Source organism: Anastrepha ludens, chromosome 5, assembly GCF_028408465.1.
Source record: "Anastrepha ludens isolate Willacy chromosome 5, idAnaLude1.1, whole genome shotgun sequence".
Taxonomy (NCBI): Eukaryota; Metazoa; Arthropoda; class Insecta; order Diptera; family Tephritidae; genus Anastrepha; species Anastrepha ludens.
Genome location: NC_071501.1, coordinates 86,442,212 through 86,465,499, shown reverse-complemented (window position 1 = coordinate 86,465,499; position 23,288 = coordinate 86,442,212). Strand labels below are relative to the sequence as shown.

General features: G+C 34.0%; 1 protein-coding gene across 17 annotated transcripts in view; it reads left to right on the top strand.

Moving 5' to 3' along the window:
* Positions 1–19,503, top strand: part of LOC128864570 (striatin-3) — a 41,422-nt gene extending 21,919 nt beyond the window's left edge. For 14 of the 17 annotated variants that reach the window (XM_054104305.1, XM_054104299.1, XM_054104311.1 and 11 more), the window contains exons 3-6: positions 9,985–10,414; positions 10,481–10,696; positions 15,168–15,224; positions 17,681–19,503. In XM_054104305.1, the coding sequence (XP_053960280.1) occupies positions 9,985–10,414; positions 10,481–10,696; positions 15,168–15,224; positions 17,681–18,846 (1,869 nt within the window). In that variant the 3' untranslated portion in view covers positions 18,847–19,503. Of the gene's footprint in view, positions 1–9,984; positions 10,415–10,480; positions 10,697–15,167; positions 15,225–17,626 lie in introns of all 17 variants that reach the window. The other 3 variants (XM_054104314.1, XM_054104313.1, XM_054104312.1) reach the window with 3 other exon arrangements.
* Positions 19,504–23,288: the final 3,785 nt, after the last annotated feature.

The following is a 23,288-nucleotide window of genomic DNA, read 5'->3' as shown; positions in this document are numbered from 1 at the left end:
GATTGTTGGCTGCGGACAAGCCTCGTCGATTGGAATGGGCCCAATAAACACATGGGTCCGTCGAATGTGGGCAACCCTGTATATATACATATATATACAGTGTACTCTCTCTTAAGCGGACACATAAGGGACTGCAATATTTTTCCTTTATGGGAGGTCCCGCTTATGAGAAAAGTGTAAAAAAAAAGTTAAAATAATTTGTGACTGATCTTTAATATTTAATCAGTTTTATTTCCAAAGCCAGAATAGATATACACATAAATATTTGGCAAAATAAACCGAATTTGTAAACAAACGCCAAATGTAAAAATAAATTTTGTTATGCAATGTATTCAAATTCATTTAAAAAAGTCAGATATTTTAGTTTCGCGAGTTCTTCATTTAATTGCAATACTTTGGGGATATATATGAAGATCGTTAAGCAAGTCAAAGCCTTTGAGGTCGCTGTGATATAAAGAAAGAGCGTTTAGTTTTCTCGTTGCTAAATAAGCCTTTTTATAAGCAGTGAATTAGTCGTCAATTTTCTAGTTCATCTTAAGGAGAGTTGATCAGCGAGAGTTGCCACTTGAAGACTTGATTACCAAAATTAAAATATAGTTTCGTCGTCAACTTGAATTTCTTTCTGAGCTGTAATAATAATGTTGGTGAGATGAGCAATTGCCGATAGCGGAAGCTCATCCTCTGCGGTATAATCGTTCTATCGCCATTAGGGAAATTTGTTTTCTCTAAGTCAGCTTTGCCTTAAGGGGGGAGATACATGTAAATGCTTAAATTTTCCTTGATGTTTGTGATTTATTTTTTTTATTAAAGAGTCATTATATGTTTTTAAAAATTGGCATGTATTTTGTTTAAATATTAAAATAAAAAAAAAAAATGTTTTGATTATAATAATTTAAAATGGCGGGTATACGTGAAATTCTTCCTTTGAAGGTCGGAGCGAGGCTTTTTAATCGGCGGGCATTCTAGCATCGTTTCTAGTGATCTGAAAACCAAAAAACAAACATTTTTGTGTTTATTAATGTCATAATTTGTCGGTGAACCTAAAAAAATTAAAAAAAAATTAAAAATTCACGAAATACAATGCTTAAAGAAAATAAAATGAATTTTGGCCCTAATTTTTCATGTTGTTTTGCTCTAAAAAAATTATTTTCTCAAAAAATTTTTGGAAACTTGTAGGTTCACATAGAAAGTAATATCATTAGAAAGATGTGTGCAAAATTTCAGGAAGATCGGTCAATAACTTTTTGAGTTATCGTGTACGCCAATTCGAAAAATATAGTTTTAAGAAAAACGCGTCTAATGTTTGAATACAACGTAACTATACCTCTCCCAGCGCTCGAAGGCAAAGAATAGAGTTGTCACGGTTTACGCTCTATAATATGAGAAATACTGAAAATTATGTTCTAAAAATTTGGTAACATATTCTGAAAGGTCTATACTAACATATTATGGGAAAAAAAAAATTTTTTTTTTTTCCAACATTTTACATGTATCTCCCCCCTTAACAATTTTTCGCTGTCTATGGACTCACTTGCTTCCACGCTTTTTGAATGAAATAAACAACATATAACAAATTTATTGATTTTGATAACTCCAAGGCAGAGTTTTTAAATTGTCCGCTTATAAAAGAACTAAAATATCTTTGGTGAGGGGAAAAGTGTCCGCTTTTTGTTATGGGTGGGAGGGTTGTCCGCTCAAAAGAGAAAACTTTAAAAAATCCCTAAGGATTTTTGCGGTACTGAAAAAAATGTTCGCTTATGGGATGTGCCCGTTTAAGAGAGATGTACGTTAGGAGAGAGTACACTGTATAAAATTGGCGCTTACACCCTTTTCGGGTGTTTGGCCGAGCTCCTTCTCCTATTCGTGTCGTGCGTCTTGATGGAGGAGACCTACAGTTTGAAGCCGCAAATATTTTTTAAGAGGAGCTTTTTCATAGCAGAAATACACTCGGAGCGTTGCCATTGCCTGCCGAGGGGCAACCACTATTAGAAAAAACTTTTTATTAATTTTGCTTTCACCGAGATTCGAACCAACGACCTCTCTGTGAATTCCGAATGGTAATCACGCACCAACCCATTCGGCTACGGTGGCTGCCAGTATATGAAATTTTAGTGTAATAAAGTGTAAATTCGAATTCACTCAAACATCGCGTTGATTTAAAAAATATTTTTTTGCATAAGATGTTAAGAATTTACTTTCACACAAAGCACATGTTCGGAAGTTTCTTATATGGAATAAAATGCTCAGCACCTTATCTAAAATCGATCATTCAAAAATCAACGTGCCACTTATGTAAATTCTGAATAAAAAGTTGAAAATTTGTATTTTTTTGTTTTTTTTTTTTGTTTTTTTATGAAAGTTGTTAAATTTTAGTGAATTTTAACCAAGGTTTGGAGCTTTGAGTTTTATCGTTTTTATTGTGGAACGCATTATAATTTCATGAAAACATATAAAAATGAAATTTAAAAAAATTGTTAAAACTTAGTAAATCGTCTAGCTCGTTTCCTATTATTTTGAACGCAGGTGTATATGCATACATATTTGGTGCTAACACCCATTAATTGGGTGTTTGGACGAGCTTCTCCTCCTATTTGTGCTGTGTGGACGTTTTACCACAAATGAAGGGACCTACCGTTTTATGCCCCCTCCGACGGCAGATGGTTTTTTATGAGGAGCTTTTTTCATGGCTTTGCCATTACTAGCCGAGGGGCCACTGCATTTACAAAAAAAATGTTTACTATCATTTGGTGTTTCCTGACCGGAGTTTCGAACACGGTAACCCACTCCGCTACGGTGGCTGAAATAAAGTAACGTTAAAATTCAAGCCAGAGCCGTCGAAACCAATTAATTTCGTTGCAGTGTAAATCAATCAAAAATTCATAAATATTAAGGGTGTCACAGCGTAAAATAATCGTGATGATTCGTTAAACTCACCTACTCTACATTGTTTTCATTCTAACAACTATGACGCATTCATTGCGACGTGGTGACGCCTGCTGGCTGCCACTACAAACATCACCACTAAATAACCTAAGATATTCTAGAAGTATGGATGTGTGTATGTACTTATGTATATGCACATGGGACCAACTGCCGCAGCTGACTAACTAATGAATGACCGGGCAATTGGTCGGTCTGTTGTTATGGCAACAAAATAATTCCATCAATTAACAATTAAATTAGCACTAACCGCCGCCGATGATATTGACGCAAATTTTAATGTTTGCAGAGGGCGGCGACGCATATACACATGCACACTCATGCGTATGTGTGTATATGTATATGCATTTAGGCATTTACATTGCTGTGAACTGTTGCTCTCTTGCTTTCTTTTACTCTGCAATTCATTCTTTTGGTGTAAGCAATATTCTTGTTTTTCCAACTACATATTTGGAAATGCCAAAGAATGTCAGCAATGTTTAACTCACATTTTCTCGCAATCATCCCACGTTCCGTCCACCAACCCCACTTAATTCTATTTTCGCTTTAGTATCGATAACTCAACAAATTTTTCAGTGCCATTGCCATTGGCAATTTCAAGTAAAAATAAACTACCTCGAATGTTATGCTGCCGCATATGAATGAGTATTTCCAATTACTCAGCTTCTTTCAGTGCTATAGTGCTGCCATCAACCTCATATTCTTCACACTCCATGCCTTTGCGTCTGCACTGCTATGCTCTTCGCTTAGCACTTTTCGTTTTAGATGCTGAAGAACAACAAAACGAAAAATGAAGGAAATTATGTAAATTTTCCCAAATTTCCAAGGCATCATTACACGCCACTCTTGTTTATTTGTATACAATCGCTATTTAAGCAAAAAATGCATACTTAATCTCTAGTAACTTGACCTGTATTTGATTAGCTCGAAACTAGTCCGTTTCTGAGTGAATTATTGTTCACTTTCACACCCTAAACAAATTATTTACCATAATTGTTTAGGTTAACTTTGCTCTGGCTTTGACATCAATCATATTCCACAACCTGTGCTGTAATGACATACTTATATATGTGTATGTATAGTCTCCATACTGGTTCTGAACACAGATTGATTCCCCTATCCGTTTTGTACCAGCCGAACTGTCCAAACATTCGTGCAATGATTATTAACGAACTAGTCCTCTTATGGGACATTCTCCATTTTTGTTGCAGGGCCTAAGAAAGAAAACTGTTAAGGCATACATATGTATGTACATAAGTAAATGTTTACCGTGTAGGAAGAGAAACTTCTTTTAGTAAAATAAATAAAGCTTTAATGTTTTAGTAATATGCTCACACCAGTTTCAAAAAGTAAAGTTTTTAGCCAAAACAAACAACCAGCTGAATGGAATGAGAGCTAATTCAATTTGTTTACGTTTATTTTACATGGAATATTACAAAAGCGCTTAAAACTTTTGCTTTCGTATTTTTGGTAATATAAAATAAGAATTATTATTTAAAATTGAATAAGAAAACAACTTACGATGAGCATAATTTGGACTTTATATTGGGTATTAAATTTAGTAGTTTTTTTTTCGAAAAATAAATTTGCCAACCGTATCCAGACGTGGGCTCCTTTCGACAATCAGTCACTTGCTTCAATCGATGGCACATGCACTGGCTAATCAGCATTTTCACTCATATTCGTATGAAGGAGTAAAAAAAAAAAGATCGTTTAATGAATCGCCTTAAAGACAAGTAATCCTTCCGATGCCGAATTAGTGCGCTACCCTAAAGGTGGGGAAGTAGTGAAACAACAAAGGAGGGATTTGTTGTATATGCTCCTGTATTCTGTATTTGTATATTTATGGTGTTTGTAGGAAGTGAAGTAAAATTCTATCAACAACATACAAGTACATGCGCTCTCGAAATATAACGCAACAACTCAGTTGTATTCGTGGTTTTTTATTGTATTTTTCTCTTAGCCGATCGTAAAACTATTTGCCGACTCGCTGTAGTGTAATGTAAATGAGGAAATATTATAATAAATAAAGTGATATTTGAAGAGTTTAATTAAGAAAAAGAAACACATACATATATCAAATGTTCGGGAAACTTTATAGTAGGGCGTTTGTGATGTAACTGATGCATGTACAAACTTAAATAGATTGTAAAACTGCAAGAAAATATTGCGAATACATAAAAAATTTCGATCTCTTATACCCCTGCTATAAAAATATGTTGTTCAAACTCTGATGTATATCGCCAGATTGGTCAAAGGCGTTAATTGGACAAAAATTAGTACTGTACATATAATCTCTGGCTTTATTACCCAACATTTCGACCTATTTTGTACTTTAAAATTATATTTTTTTTTTGTGTGTTTGCAGTTATTTGGTTTGTCGTTGCTCTGTATGAATTGTGTGATAAGTAAATATATAATTTGCTCCTTTTTTCACACCCTCAATGATTTTTTTCAAGCTACATTGTTAGTGTTGATGGCGTATGTGCGGATTTGGAAAAATTGTGTACTTTTTAGAGGTTAATTCAAAAATAAATTTTAGTTTGCATACAAGTTTTCAGTTCCAGGTGATAAAGTTTTCATCACTAATTGCAAAATTCATCACTAATTATAGTATTTGCCAAAAAAAAATTCGTTTTCTAAAAGTTGTCATTCTTTTTCTGATCGTGTGCGCGCATGATTTGAAGCTATTTTTTTACTTCGAAAGTTATGTTTTTATTTGTTTAATATGTTTATAAATATTTAAATTTTTGTTTGTTGGGAAAAATTTTTAAGCGCATTTTTTGACTATGCATGTAGATATAGTTGGGGTGTGGTGTAAGTTGCGGAAACATTGTTTTAACTTTTATAAACTATGAATAATAAATGTTGCGTACTTTTACGGTATATCGATTTTCTTATGTGAACTAAATTTTCAATTATACACGAATTTCTCAAGGGAAAATTAGAACAAATATGAAAAGTACGAAAAAGTAACAAAGGAATAATAAAAATGTACTTTTATTGGTTGTCGTTGTCACAGCCCAAACATTCCGCATTCATGTTTGGGGAAAATATTTTTTTTTGTTGTGTCCTACATTTAAAAATGTTGATAATGTAGGCGAAGGCGAAAGCAAACACAGGCGGTTCTACGTAATCGGCACAACTCGGATTTATATCCGGCCAAGGACTGTCCCCATATATTATATGTATGTTTGGGGAATGGTTATGCTGCTACAACAACAACACGATGATTTTGATAAAGAAGGAAGAGAACATATTGTTCAAGCGATATTCTAAGCTTAAATAAATGAAGAAATGTTATTTAACCCTGAACCCATTTCTAACAAATTTTGAAAAGGGGTTACAACTTTTTACATTCTTTAAATCTATTCTGATAAATTTTTTTTTTTTACATTTTATGCATAATTAACCTCAACAAAAATATTATATTACTCCTCTTTTAGTACAGTTTACCCCACTGTCTACCCAACTTTGCGCTTTTAACAATAAAATATGTACATATGTACATCGCAATTAATAATAAACGTTTGTATAATCAATTAAAAATGCGAAATATTTAAAACGTCGCACTTATTATGTGGCTACTGGTATTGCTTTTATTTTACTTGGTATTGGTGTTTTCATATTTGTACTCAAATACATGCGATGTTTGCATTTCATAGAATTATCAGACAAGGGCGTCATTTGATTACATGTTTTTTTTTCGCAAAACAATAACTGTAATCGCTTTATCAAAAAACATTGTGGACTTAACAGTGGATTTATTTATGTATTCTCTTCAGGAATGTCGTATTATATTCGCATAGTGAAAAAACAAGATTTTTACTTAGCTTTAGCATGCTTTCAAGTACATTTAGGGAGATTCACAAGCTGTAGTAAAATCATAATACTTAAGAAATTTTTTTATTGGCTTACACAGAAAAAGAAAGTAAAAAAAAAACAACTCTGAGTGGTATACATATGTACACATGGTGAAATAATATATTACAGATGCGGGCAATATCAGACCGTTAACCGGCTCTCAGCGAAATTAACAGAATTAGCTGATTGGCTGGCGTAACAGGGGACTCAAAGCGGTTTGTTTACAAAAAAAAAATAGAGTGTTAGTCATATATGGAAAATCAACACAACCTCACTTCGTTGCCATCTGAGCAACAACTGATTGGATGAGTGATTATCGAAAATGATCGTGCAGAATTCGGCTGCCGAATCCCTTGTAACGTGGCATATGCCCGCAGTCGCGCGCAAAATTTTTTTTTTCACCATAGCTAATGGCCAAACCTAGTAAATCTATCATCCTTGATATATACGAGGGGTTATATAATATGTAAGTGCTCAGCTGATTTCTGTCACTTCAATTAAGTTTCTTGGCTATGTTATGCAACAATTTCTTAGGCTGGTATAGTTTTTAGAAGTTGGACCTGCTCACAACGCAACAAGAGAAATAGCTTCTTTTCATAGTTTATTTTGTTTATTTTTACTAAAAATTCATTTTCCGAACATGAAACTGAATGTAAAAAAGTCAAATAACACTGTGGAACAAATTCAGGTTAGCAAAAATTAGGTCCATTCTGAGAGTGGCGGGTGAAAATAGAGGCGAAATTAGAAGACCCGTATCGCGCCGTTTTTTTATGTTAGTTCGAATTTTTTTTTAATCGGCCTTCGAAGTTTGCAGTCAAATGCCGATTTTCAGTATATTGTTTCATAAGTACCACAAAAATTTTCGAAATCAATTTTTTCAAAAATTGTAATTGTTGCACAGGTCTCTAGCAATAATTTGGCTTTTACAGATTGAAAAAATATCAATTAGTCGACGAGTTATAACCAAAAAACCATATAAACAATTTTGCTCCGATTTTGAACTTCGAAGGCCGATTAAAAAAAAATTCGAACTAACATAAAAAAACGGCGCGATACGGGTCTTCTAATTTCGCCTCTATTTTCACCCGCCACTCTCAGAATGGACCTAATTTTTGCTAACCTGAATTTGTTGCACAGTGTTATTTTAATATTTATTATACGATTAACATAGTTACGATTATCCGAATTACTTAGATCAAATATATGGCATTTTGTTCGATAATTTTTGTCGATTTTGAAAGCCATAACATAATTCCGTGATTGAAAAGTCCTTGTTGTTGTATCAGTAAAGAACATTTCTTCACATCTCATAATTTTCGGCGTATGTCGATGAAATGGGAATCTCTGGCCGAATATAAATCCGGGTTCTTCCGGTAACGTAGAACTGTTGTGTGAAACGATTGGTAAAAAGCTTAGCTCGTTTCTGCAATGGGTCTGAACCTCATTGCCTAATAACCCAATTAAGTATAATATTTTAATATAATATAATTATTTATAAAGGGTCTTTCCAAAAACGCCCCTAGATATTGTTTTAAAATGAAAAATGTAAAAATTTAGAATCTGAAACCTATCACTATTTTTATTCAAATTAATTAAATGTCCACCACAAGCACGTCTACAGTTAAAATTCGCCAAACAGTCGATTCATGAATGCCTAATTGTTGAGAATGTCGAGATATCGACAACACTTTGCGCTAAATCAGCAATCTTCTTAACAGAACGTCCAGTTTTTGGTCTGCCAGTACTTTTTCTATCCGCTACAGAATCAATTTCTTGAAATTTTTTCACCAATCTGAATTGTTCTTAAAGATCGACTATTTTTCATAATATTGTTCCCGAACATACCACCACTTCCAATCTTGATTGAAAGGGAAGCTCGCTCGAGTGCCTTAAGATTAAAAGGTATATCTGAACTTACAAGTGGGGATATGAAAGGGCATTTAAAGATCTTAGAAGACTTCCTGAATAGTCCCATTCTTCATAGGGATGAGGATATACTATCACCCAAACCAATACTCTTCAGGAACTTCTAAGTTATAATTAATGAACGCACAGACTGCAGAACTAATTCTATCACTTTCAAACCCAGCTCTCAGCTATGGTTTACTAATGGGTCCAAATTGGAAAATGGTAGAACAGGGGCAGGAATCAATGGGCCTAAATTCAAAAAATCGATTCCGATGGGACTCTACCCAACAATATTCCAGGCAGAAATATCAACAACTATCACCTCTAAATTAGTAAATGATTGCCTAAACCTTCTCAACACGTTAGGAAACCTCAACATAGTAACACAAGGCTGGATTCCGGGACATGAAGGACATGAGGGAAATGAAATGGCTGATGACCTTGCAAAACAAGGAGCAAATATGCAACTTACTGGTCCTGAGCCTTTCTGTGGTCTCACAAAAGGCCACTTTAATGAATTCCTTAGGAAATGGGAAGAAAGAAAATTTGCTGCCACTGGCTAAACTGTGCCGGTCAGCGTCAAGCCAAACTATTCCTAAGTCCCAACAAAGGAATATCAGACAAGCTTCTCTCACTAAGCAGAGTAGATCTGCGTCTTTTAACAGGATATCTTACAGGTCACTACAGCCTGAGGTATCATCTAAATAATATTGGGCTATCTGAGACCAATGTCTGCCGCTTTTGCGAAATGGACATAGAAAGCTCAGAACATGTGCTTTGTGAATGTCCTGCGTTGGGCAGACAGAGACTTCATCACCTTGGTGGTATCGTAGTATCTCCATGCAATCTTTGGAACAACAAACCCAAAATTGTACTAAAATTTTTAAAAAGCCTAAAACTCTATTGTTACAAAAGTAGGCCTTTCACAATAGATCAGCTCTGGTCGCAGTGCGTAATGGCCTTCTAATAATAATAATAATAAGTTTCAATATTTTTAATGCATTTTTCTATCGTGCAAAATTTTACATCTGTCTACTTGAAAAATTTCAAAGATGGCATAAAAAAGGTACAGTCTGGGAATTGTTCACTACTGACATCTAAGCGTCACTTTTGAAATATCCGATATTTATTAATATTTGTATAGTAAATATAATTTTATTATATGTAATTTTATTTAAAAAGTTTTAAAAATGTATATTTGAATATATTTATGTACGGCCTAATAAAATAAAATATTAATTTCCCCTTTTTTTCTGAATCTGTTGTTATCAGGCACGCATAGCCATGCTATTGGGCGAACGAAAATGTCTCGAGAGCCTCAAGTCCGATCTAACACGACGCATTAAAATGTTAGAGTACGCTTTGCGCCAAGAGCGTGCCAAATTCTATCGACTAAAATATGGTACTGATCCGCCTCAATTGAACGAATTGAAACCGCCAACAGATGATGCCGGTCTCGGCAGTGAGGTTGCGCCCGATTCCGAAGTACCCTACAGTTCAGTATCGAATACAACTTGGCGACAGGGCAGACAAATGCTGCGGCAGTATTTGGCCGAAATCGGTTACACAGATAATATAATCGATGTGCGTTCGAATCGGGTGCGCTCCATACTTGGTCTCAATAATAACTCCGAACAGGAGGAGAATGTCAGTCCCAACATCAATGGCAATGAGAATAATAAGCGTGCTGCGGAATCCGAGGGTTAGTAATGAATTTAATGAATTTCAAATTATTGATAATTTTCAATTACATAATTGTGTTTGTTAGGTCGTCGCACACCAGCTAAGAAAGCACAACAAAACGATGCCATAATTTTAGATACTGAAGCAGCGGTAATGGCTAATTTTGAATTTCTTGGCACTACTGAAATGTCCGATGATGATGAGATTTCCGATGATCTCGAAATGGTATCTGGTGAGAATGATGATGCCGATGTGAAGACTACAAAGCGTAACAAGTGTAGCAAGGATATGATTAGCGAAGGTAGGACATAAAGTTACGAATTTGACAAAAATTTAAAAAAAAAAAAAAGAAAAAATAAAAAAAAAACTATACACGCATACTTACGTACATACGCGTGAATGTATGCAAATACTTGAATTTATGTACTAATATTGCAACTATTGTCTAATACATACTTACTAAAATGCGTACTCTTGCCATTTGCTTCTTCACTATTAATTTTATTCTATCGCGCATCTATGCATCTACTTATCTACATAACGACAATTTGGTACGATTTTCCTTTCTCTTGCTTTGCACTTTTGTAATGGCTGGTAATGAAAGAAAGTTCTTATCAAGAATAAACGCTTAATGCCTTTTTGTAAGCTTGAAAATAGAAAGAAATAGGGTTTGGTCAAAAAAAAAAACAATACCTAAATTAATATTCATAGTAAGAACGAGTGAAATGGAAAGTTTTTGAATAAAAATTTTAATAAAATAATAACTTTTAATAATTGTAAATATAATAATCACACTTTTGGCGGCAAACATGGATACATTTTACTTTCTTTTGCGAGTGAGTTAAGGGTTTAGGGGTAGTCAGAGGCCCAAAAAATGATGATTTTCAATAATTTTGTTTTGCGACTATTTACAAATATTTTACAAAAATAAAAACTTAGCATTAATACATCATGTTTTGACTTGACTTTAGCAAAATTTCAAAAAAAAAAAATTAATAATTGTAAAAGTTATTGTTGTTTGTGTGGAGCCCGTTTCTCCAGAAGTCGCTTGCGGTGATCATCACAAGTTCTTGGAGATTCATCTAAAATCAATCGGACAAGAGAAATTAGTTCTTGTGCCTGATTGAAGCTTTTTTTTTTTTGTTCCTGGCGGCCGCAGGAAATATTTTTCAGATTTTCGATAAAACAACCGACAATTATTTGTTTAAAAAAATCGAAATTTTTGAGAAAAAAAAAATCCTTCTCAAAAACAGTATAAATTTTATTGAAATCTAAAAAGCGGCTTTTAAGTTACAGTGATCTCAACAGTTCAAAAAACTTAGTTTTGAGAAAAACGCACTTGTTTTGCTATCGAGCTCCGGGGCGCCCGAAATTGTCGAACAACTCGAAAAGTATTTGTCGGCTCCACTTCAAATTTTCACAGAAAATGCAAAAAAAAAAATAATTTTTTTGAGAATTCCGACTACCCCTAACCCCTTAATAACGGGAGAATGTTTTCGTTCATCAACTTGTTTTTACCCTTAGCAAATTTCACTTATTCGCTGTGCAAATTCTATACATTCAATTTAATTTTTTGATTTTTGCTATTCGTATCAAGGCGCATTCATTAAAGGTGGTGGTGGCACTAGACCAACAACAATGTTTTGTGCGTTTGATTGTCACGGCAAAGTGTTGGCAAAGTAGAAAACAACAAATGAATTCGCCTTGTTTCATTCAGTGCTGACAGCTACATGGACGCGGCGAATGAACAAAAAAAAAAACAGCTGATTTACCGATACTACCCAAGGCGAATCAAGTACTTATCATCCTTGGATACCACTTTTAATAAATTCGCCTTGTTTCGTAACTTTTTAAATAAACACTTGAGTGAGCTAAAAATTAAACTACCACAATTTTCAATTTTTAAATTTCATTTCTTAAATATAATTTGTATAATAATATAATAAATATTTATTAAATTTATTGTTCTCATGCCATATAACAAACTGTTCGGTAAAAAGGATGTATGACAAAAGAATTTTAAATTTTTCATGCATTAATAAGAGAGACTTTTTGTTGCAAGTAGCTGAAGCAATACTTGACTTGCAAACTAATTTTATACCTTGAATAAGTAAAATCCATTAGTAAAAATTTATATATAATTCGGTTTGCGGCCGGCCATTCGATTCCGACGGCTGGCAATTAAAAAAATTAGTTTGAGTAATTATGACAGTCCGCCGTAGCCGAATGAGTTGTTGCGTGACTACCATTCGGAAGTGCGTAGGTTCGAATGTTCGTGCATGAAACGCCAAAGTGATAGGAAAAGTTTTTTTTCTATCAGCAGCCGTCCCTCGGCGGGCAATGGCAAATGTCTGAGTGTATTTTTGCCATGAAAAAGCTTCTCGTAAAAAATATCTGCCGTTCGGACTCGGCTTGAAACTGTAGGTTCCTCCATTTGTGGAACAACAGCAAGACACACATCTCAAATAGGAAGAGGAGTTCGGCCAAACACCCAAAGATGGTGTAAACGCCAATTATATTATATATAAAGAGTGATCAATTTATAGGTTTCGTATTTTAAATTGAAATAAAACAACGAAAATTCAAATTGATTGTACAACTTTAATTATTTTTGTTTAGAACCGTCCTTTTCAAATGTTAGCCGCAACTGCGTCGTAATTCGACCATCCGTAAACACCAATTTTGAATGACTCGCTGGATGACTTCTGTCGGTATGTCGTAAACAACTTTCGTAATGTTGGTTTCCTATGCCTCAATCGAAGCTGGTTTATCCACGAAGCATTTAGACTTTACATATCCCTACAAATAAAAGTCCAAAGGTGTGATATCACATGATCTTGGTGGCCAGTGGATTGGCCCCAGACGAGAGATAAACTGCTCACCGAAACGATGACACGGTAAATTAATTGTTTCACGGATTATATGGCAGGTAGTGCCCTCTTGCTGGAACCAATGTTGTGAAGATCACGGGCTTCAATTTCCAACATCAAAAAATCGTTTATCATGGCGCGATAGCGTTCATCATTCACTGTTACATTGGCACCAACCTCGTCTTTGAAGAAATATGGGCGGATAATACCTCCAGCTCATAGGCCGCACTAAACGGTTGTTTTTTTGGCGATGTAATGGCTGTTCCTGAATGGCTTCCGGCTCTTTAGTCCAAATACGGCAATTTTGCTTATTGACGTACCTAATAAGCTAAAAACGAGGCTCATCACTGAACAAAATTTTGGTCCCTGGCGGATTTTCGGCGAGTTTTTCAAGAGCCCAACGACTGAAATCATGACGCTTTGGAAGATCGGCCGTTTCCAAATATTGGACTAGCTGTATTTTTACCCTTTAAAACGAAGATCTTTGCGTAAAATCGCCCAAGTAGTGTTATAAGATAGGCCAAGTTGTTGTTGTTGTAGCAGTAAGAAAAGCGCCGTCAGTGTAAAGCATTTCACCGGTCGTCATCTAAAGGTAGACCCAGGAAACATGCTGTTTCGACAGGTTGGGTCCAGAGGGCGAGGGGTGTTGGTTGAGTGGGTTTTCCATGGCAGCCGGTTCTACGTCACCGGAATGACTCGGGTTTTTCCCGACCAAAGGCTGCTGTCCCAGTAAACTAGCCCTGTCTATTGAACAGTCTATATACCAAGTTGTTGATATCGGCGCCGATCCATTCTTCCGGATCTTCGGCAAAACTCTCATTTACTGCTGCAATATTCGCTTCACTTCCGGCTGTGCCTGGTCTAATCGGTCGAGTATCATTTAGTAATGTAAAATTATTCTCTATTTTGCCGATGATTTGTTTTGTTATACGCCAAAAGTTGGCCTAAGCGCGCCATGAACACTTTTCACAGAGCGTCGATTTTCGTAATACAATTAATTGGACGATTTGTAAACGTTGTCGAAGCGTGAGTTTTCTATGATGAAATGTCAATGAATGCTGAAAAAAATTATGTATTTCGTTTGACACTAGTTACGCGTGATCGGTCAAAAAACCCCTATTGGAAAAATTGTCGCCGATCTGATCACCCTTTATATATAAAATATATAATTATGACAGTTTCGATAAAAAAATTTCAACTTACACAATTTTAAAATGATTAGATAAAATATAACTTTTTTCTTCCTATAAATAAAAGCCCTCGAACTATGCTTAGCTTATCTATCCTTTATATTTCTCACTACCAAATAAGTATGCAAATGTCGTTATCGTTGCGCTTTTCTTTACTGCTTTCCAATATTCAAAACCTTTAGTTTTCATTGAAGGAAACACATAATTAGCAAACATTTGTTTTAAGCTTATTTTTAGATAAAACACATTTTTAAGGTAATTCGTATAAAAATATTAACTAACATTTTTTGTAGCGGATTTTTTAAATTAATTCGACTTTCCAAAGATAACTCAAGTTCCAAGGCTACTATTTTTTATGATAGTTTCTCCACCTCTAAGCTTCAAAGTCAGTCATTAAGCGAAGTTTAAAAAAAAAAACCTTCGTCCCTCATCCAATTTTCCACTTTTTCTTCACACCACTTGTTTACATTACTTTAGTTCGTTTTCGAGTATTCTCTCATTTTCCGCCCTCACTTATGTATTTAAATATAATCGAATTCAATTCATTTTCATTGCAATAAAATCACGCAGCTGTTGCGCAGTCGCACTGAGCGAACCAAAGAAATAAAATCAGCTACAACAAGTACAAGACATTTTCTTCGCTTCTTTCTATTTCAACAATTATTTTGTATTTTTTGTGTTCTTTTTTTCATTTTTTTTTTATATTTAAAAGATCTTGATGCCGAGGTTGGGGAGCAGCTTCTGAATGATATAAATCTAATAACCGAAGGTGCTTATTATTCTTATAAATAGTTGTTCCTTTTCAAAAGTATAATTAAGCATTTTGGCTTTTTTTTACTCCTGCCTCTTATTGTGAATGCATTTCGGGCGAGTGGAAAACAGCAAATTTTCCAAACTGTACTAACAAACATTTTTTCGCGGTAAATTTTACGCTGTGCAATATGAAATAAAAGCAAAAGGTAGTGCGAATTTAACTAAATAATGAATTACGACAATAAAAACGCCAATTTGTATTTTTTATTTATTTAATTTTTTCCAATTTGAATATCCCTATTAATTTTTATTTTTTATTTATTTTATTTTTTCCCCTACTAATTTGTATTTTTCCCCTCAATTTGAATATCCCCACTAATGTGTATTATTTTTTTTTTTTTACTTTTTTCCCAACTAATTTGTATTTTTTATTTATTTAATTTTTTCTAATTTGAATATCCCCACTAATTTGTATTTTTTATTTATTTAATTTTTTCTAATTTGAATATCCCCACTAATTTGTATTTTTTCTTTATTTAATTTTTTTTTTTTTATTTTATTAATGGAGTAATTTGTATTTTTTTTATTTATTTAAATTTCCCCCCCACTAATTTGTATTTTTTTCCAATTTGAATGAATACCCCCACAAATTTGTATTTTTTTTTTTTTTTTACTTTTTTCCCAACTAATTTGTATTTTTTATTTATTTAATTTTTTCTAATTTGAATATCCCCACTAATTTGTATTTTTAACTTATTTTATTTGTTCCCCACTAATTTGCTTTTTTATTTATTTAATTTTTCCCCCCACTAATTTCTATATTTTTCCAATTTGAATATCCCCACTAATTTGTATTTTTTTATTTATTTTATGGTGCTTTCCATTTCAATTCAATCGGGCTATTCGGGACATGTTCTTCGATTTCGATGTAACTCAAATATGTTGCTCTCTGGTCAAAATAATGAGACACGTATTTTTTTGTTCGCCCGAAAAATTGATTTTTTAAGATTTATCGGCAATTTTGTTTTTCGGCTCAAAATCGATTTTTTTAATTATATAAGAAACAACTTTTTTTTTAATTGCTAATAACTTAGTCAAAAATGAACCGATTTTATTGATTCTGGGTTCAAAATGAGAGTCATTACTTGCACGGGCGACTTCATGTACAAACAATAGCAAAAAAGTAGTTGGCTTTTTTTTATTATGCAAAAAACAAAAAGTGCGAAATTTTTTCGAAATTTAATATTTCAAAAAGTGAATATTTTTTTTCCGGCCATTCCAAATTTTACACTCTCCAGCCGAAATGGGTTGTCCTTTCACCTATGAAGCAAGTTTGTTTGTGCATTCATTGCACTAATTTTGAATTACTATTAGTGGACCTGAAACATTGCTTAAATGGGTATGGTGTCGAAGTTTTGAATTTGCGTAATATCGTCCTTTCTGCCGGAGTCTGTTCAGTAAACAGCGATGCATGCGTATTTAAAGAATGCGATGAATGCCCGGGAGTCAATGGAATAGTCCAAGAAGACCGAACTTTCGCTGTGTGGGAAGGTAATGATCCCCTATGCCATCGCACGCCACTCTGCCGTGTCTTGTCGCAGAAAACAACCATTTCATTTGAAGTTTCGATGTTTTGAATTCAAGAAATTAGAATCGATTCTTAAAATGACTAGCCGCTCCATTTTGAATCCCAGAATCATTAAAATTGGTTCATTTTTGACTAAGTTATATAATTAAAAAATCGATTTTGAGCCGAAAAAAATTGCCGTAAAAGCTGGAAAAATTTTTTTTTCGGGCGAACAAAAAAATACGTGTCTCATTATTTTGACCAGAGAGCAACATATTTGAGTTACATCGAAATCGAAGAACATGTCCCGAATAGGCCCGGTTGAATTGAAATGCAAAGCATCTATTTTATTTTTCCAATTTTAATATCCCTACTAATTTGTATTTTTTATTTATTTTATTATTTTTAATCATAATCGAAAAAGCAGCAGTAGCAGCATAAACATTCCCCATACATTTATATGGTGAATGCTGCTGAAGTGACAATCCTTGGCCGGAATAAATAAAATAAAATAATCTTCTCCTTTGCTGTTTGCTGTTTGCTCTCGCCATCGCTTTCTGTCTATCAGCAACCTTTCAATATGAACCTCTCATAATTTAGATACAATATTGCTTTTTCATAGAAAATATACAAATATATATTTGCTTGAAACTAATTAATTTCTTTTTTACTCTTCCTTTCTATGAAATATTTATCAAAATTTCCATCACATCTATTACAAAACCTGGTTTAACCTTGCTCATCACAACTCTCTCAAAAAAAATGTCTAAATGGACCCATCCCATCGCCGTTATCCACTCTTCTTCCCACACCACACATCCAATCCCTGACATATATCTCCCCCCTCTAAGGATACTCATCATCGAATACCACGGAACAATTGAACAACACTGCTAACAACGTAGCTGCCTCAGCCGCGGCTCGGCGCAATCTTATCACCGCCGTCACAGCCGGTGGCGACGAAGAGGTTGATGCTTCGCTCGGCCTAGGCGAGTTAGCTCAACTAACGGTGAATAACGAGGCGGAGAGTTCGTACGATGCAAACGCCAAGGACGGCACTGGCGGCGGTACTGGTAGCTACCGCAAAACCTGGAACGCCAAATATACGCTGCGTTCGCATTTCGATGGTGTACGCGCATTGATTTTCCACCCGGAAGAGCCGGTGCTGATCACCGCTTCTGAAGATCACACACTCAAATTGTGGAATCTACAGAAAACGGTACAAGCCAAAAAGTCAGCTAGTCTCGATGTAGAGCCATTGTACACGTTCCGTGCGCACACCGGCCCCGTACTGTGTCTCGGCATGTCCACTACCGGTGAATTTTGCTATTCGGGCGGTTTGGATGGTAACATTGAATGTTGGCAACTACCATCGCCCAATATCGATCCTTACGATTGCTATGATCCGAGCGTACACTCTGGCACATTGGAGGGCCACACAGACGCCGTGTGGGGTCTGACTACGATGCATAGCAATATTGTGTCATGCTCAGCCGATGGCACCGTGAAACTCTGGTCGCCGTACACCAAGGAACCGCTGTTGCGCACCTACACTGCTTCCGAGGCTGAAGGTACACCATCATCGGTTGATTTTGTGCGCAACGAGGTGGATCACATTGTCGTGGCATATAATAGTGCACATTGTATTGTGTATGACACAGAGACCGGCAAGCAGGTGGTCAAATTGGAGGCTGCTCAGGAGATGTCTGGCAATACGGGGAAATTTATTAACAAAGTGGTATCGCATCCGACGCTGCCTATAACGATCACTGCACATGAGGATCGTCACATACGCTTCTGGGATAACGTATCGGGGACGTTGATACATTCGATGGTGGCACATTTGGAGCCTGTCACGTCGCTCGCCGTGGACGCGCATGGGCTGTACTTGCTGTCGGGCTCACATGACTGCTCGATACGACTTTGGAATTTGGACAATAAGACATGTGTGCAAGAGATTACAGCGCATCGCAAGAAGTTCGATGAAAGTATATTCGATGTGGCGTTCCATGCTACCAAACCATACATCGCTAGCGCCGGAGCAGATGGCTTGGCCAAGGTGTTTGTTTAAGTATAAATTTTGGATAAAGCGCAATCTATAGCAGCACCAACACCATCACCAAAACCACAACAACAACAACAACATGTTAGATGATACAAAAGAAGCTTGACGGTAGTGATGTTAAAATTGATCATAATGACTAAGCGAAGTTGACGAAACCGGCAGAGGAATAGAAACGCGTATAGTAGAACTCCGGACACCGTGGGGAGAAGGAAGTCGAATAGCAAGCAATTGAGCGGTTAAACAGTAGTGCAAGTAGAGCTGTAGTTGGTTTAAATTAACAAAGCAGAAGTAACGGAAACAAAATATATACAAATATGATACATTTATTATTATGAAAATATGGATTAAGAAGCATTTCTACTACATACATACAACAACAAAAAGAAAATTGCTATATATATATATATGCATAATAAATAAATAATACAACTTTTCTAAAAAAAAACAAAAAACAAAAAGAAAATAAAAAATAAAACAAAAATTAAAACTAAATTAAAGAGCATTCATGAATCTGATGAATGTTTCCCATGTCTTAGAAGTAGCGCTAGAGAGTACATATTTGCGAACGCAAGCGGCAAACGAATGATATACTCAACCACAATTGAATACGTGTATATTAAGTGTATGAATAAATTTAAAATATATGTAGCTTACAAATACAAACGATTGAATTGGTTTTTGTTTTTCAGCAGAGGTTTTTCAAACAGTCTCGTTTTGGCAAGCCACGTTTATGCAACATTTTGCACTTTGTACATTTTGGAAGCAACGCGGATTTGCAATCGTAAGGCAAATAAAATCCATAGGCTTCATTAAAAAAAAATTTTAAAAAGCTGTAAGTCTTCAAAAAATATTTAAACTCTAAAGCGAAGCTAGAAATTATTAGCAAATTTGTGAGAGGCTTAAGAGGCTTCAACGCCATTTCCTTTAAGGCACATATACAGACAATCAGCGTCAAAATAAAGTGTAAACCATATAAGTTGTGACTATTTATTTTGTAATTTCAAATATATATATATTTTTTAAATACAGTTCATACTACAAAAAAAACCATATAAAGCAAAGTTATATAAGCAAAATATTAAGTTCGAGCATAATATTTGTAAAAATTCGGCAAATTTTCAGCAAGATTTCAAACTTTTTATTTGGAATTAAAAAAAAAATCGTGTATGCAGTTGTACAGACCATTGAATTTCAGTTTAATAAACCGCGAGCCGTATTTTTTTATAAATATAAATAAATAGTAATTGTTATAAAAATAATAAATAAAAACAACAAAAACCATATAAAACAAGTATTCGAATAAAATTTGTTAAAGTACGGCAAATTTTCAGCAATATTTCAAACTTTTTACTAAAATAATTTTTTTTTAATTTCGGGTATGCGGTTTTATAAATCATTGAATTTCGGTATAAAAAAGTGCGAGTCGTATTTTTTTATAAAAATATAGTTCATACCACAACAAAAACCATGTAAAGCAAAGTTTCGAACTTTGTATAAAATTTGTCAATTTTCATCAATATTTCAAACTTTTTACTCAGAATTTTTAGAAAAATTTTGAAAATTGCGTTGATTATTATCGTCCTATGAACTCATGATTCAATAATAAAAGGTTTGCTCAGTAAGCAGCATTCTCGTTTCCTCTTGACAAATCGGCTCCCTTAGCAAGACACTGGGTTGCTAACTCTAGAAATTTAAAGTAAAAGTGGAGGAAAAGTAAAATATGTAGGAAAAACATTTCGCTTTCAGAAGGATGTGCTTATGAGCAAGAACTTGCTCGGTACGTTCAGAACCAATATGGACCACGATATGGAGTACATCCGGACATACCGCTTAAATCAGGATATCATAAATGGGGCAATGAGCGTGAAAGATGGACATTTTGACAATCTGAGCCCGATGCCTTTCAAATATAGGTTACGGAAGTACTCACTAGATTGGTTTAAGAATATATAACTTACTAACAAGAATTCATTTTGTAATATGTAATTACTCACAGCCTCCGAACGGCAAATGGGTTTTTATGAGAAGTTTTGTCGCTAACAATATTTTCTATCATTTGGTATTTCGTGCCCGGGGCTTCGAATCCGTGCACTTAAAATTGGTAGACACGCACCAACCCATTCAGCTATAGTGACCACCGCCGATGTAATAATTTAAATTAATTTAAATAAGCACGACTAGGAATGTAAAAGTACTTAGAATATATCATAAGAATAATCGTGACTTGGTGGTCAAGACCCCAAACTTTCGTGGGCAAGGCATAGTAAAATAAGGCATCATGAGTATGTTCAAAGTTTGTTTTTAGTGAACTAAATTTATGATAAATCCATTTCTTCTATGAAAGTATTCATTAGGGTCATAATGCTTAGGTAACACGATAGCGTCATATTGGCGAAACTTCGCGCTCAGTTTTGAGTTTAAAAATTATTTCATAAAATATAATTCTAGGACTATATTTATTTATAATTTAAGTAATTTTTACCAAAAAGATATTTAATTTTCCACTTTCTTCGCTCTTCTTAAATGCGACCTTTTGTAAGAGAGTGTCAGAATTCTAATGTCACAAGTGAGCAAACCTTTAATAATTGAATCATGCTATGAACTGTGTTTTTATAAAAAAATAAGTGGAATTAAAAAGTAAATACACCTAATTCTCTGTTTACACGTTAGACATGTTCCCAAAAATTTTGTATAGAAAGGGAAGTAGGTGAAAACAGTATAAAAAACAATATTAAATGAATCATTAAACAATATTAAAAAAAAATTAAATATTAAATAATATTAAAAAATTCTTCAAATTCGTGTAATTTTTTTTTTATAGCCAAGAAAAATTCGTAAAATATTTCAATATCGTATCATAAAATATTTCGATAAAATCGTGTTAAAACAAAAAAATTCGTGGAAAAAAATATATTTTTTTCTTTTTAACTCGTGTTAAAGCAAATTCTAGTAAAAACAGATTTTTTCTTTTAAAAGAGAGTCAAGAAAAACTCATAAAATATTTCAATGAAATCGTGCTAAAACAAAGCAATTCGTGTAAAAAAAGAGTTTTTTCTTTTTAACTTTAAATAGTCAAAACTTGTTCATATATGGCGTACACTTTCTTTTGTCGTTGACTGTATATGTAATCTTAGTATACGAAACTTTGAAGTCCAAGATTTGCACTGTTTGCTGTGTACTAATTATGCTTTGTGCTAATTTTAGCCATTAGTAACATTTATGCGTAAACTTTCAGGCAGCGCCTGTACATTATTTTATGCTCTCTTATATAAAACTGCCCACTAACTCTAAATTATTAATTATCGTCCCCTTTCTGTGTTAACCTCGTAACTTCATTTTTTTCGAAATTGAGATTTTTACTGAAAAACACTCATTAGCACTCCTGTCACGTAAAACAAAACATACAATGTTCATAATGATTATACATAGAATTTTTTTCAGAGCGTTTCGATTTTTCTCGAATCTACATGTTCGAATTCAAAAACCTCGTATCTACTATGAGTATTGTTTAAAAAAAGTTATAACTTTTCGTAGAAGTTAAGCAACTCTAAACATTTTTATCGATTTATTGGAAATTATGATTTTGTAGATACTAGGTAACACAGAAAGGGGACGTTATGTTGGAGTAAAAATTGTTTTTTTTTTTTTTTTTTACATAATTTTATTTTTTTTTAATACATAATGTTTTTTATATTATTTTTTTTTAATTTTTTAATTAAAATTTTTTATTTTTTTTGCTTTGAGCGGGTAGTTTTTTAGATTCTTTTCATATTTAAACGGCTGCATATGCATTTTTTAAATAAACAATTTTTTTTGCAACTTACCATGAAACAACACTTAATAATTTTTTAAGTTACTTTTTTTTTACAACAATCTTCAAATGCACCCCATTTATGTGTATGGAAACTACAGTTTATTTTTCGCATTTACAAAAGCTCTCATTAGTGTTGTAAAACGCCGCCGCACTAGCTTGCGCCCACAACTTAAAACGCTTATGAATTATAAAAAATACTTTATCGATAAGTTTTAGTAGCCTCCCACATTCGTTTGAGTATATCATTCGTATTTTTTTTTCTTTTAATTTGCATACAACTATAAAAGAGCGAATAGCATAAGAGACGACAGCTGGTAGAAAGGTGAAAAGAAATCAAGTGAACTACATAAAAATACATACAACTTAAACTAATAAAAAATAACTAGCGTGTAAAGCTCAATTTCATTTGTGTAATTAATTTCCGCTAACTCCCCGTCCTATTCAAATACTCGGTGAGCGCAGCTCATCGTTTAAATAAACCCCGTAACGACAATTCCTCGTCTCTTGTTTTGAAACAAGAAAAAACATTTTCGAAAAAATGAAAGTTTTTGCATGCCAAAAACAAAGGAAACAAAACAAAAAAAAAACCTAAGTAGAATAAAAAGTAATGTTTTAAATTTTTGTATGTAGGTGC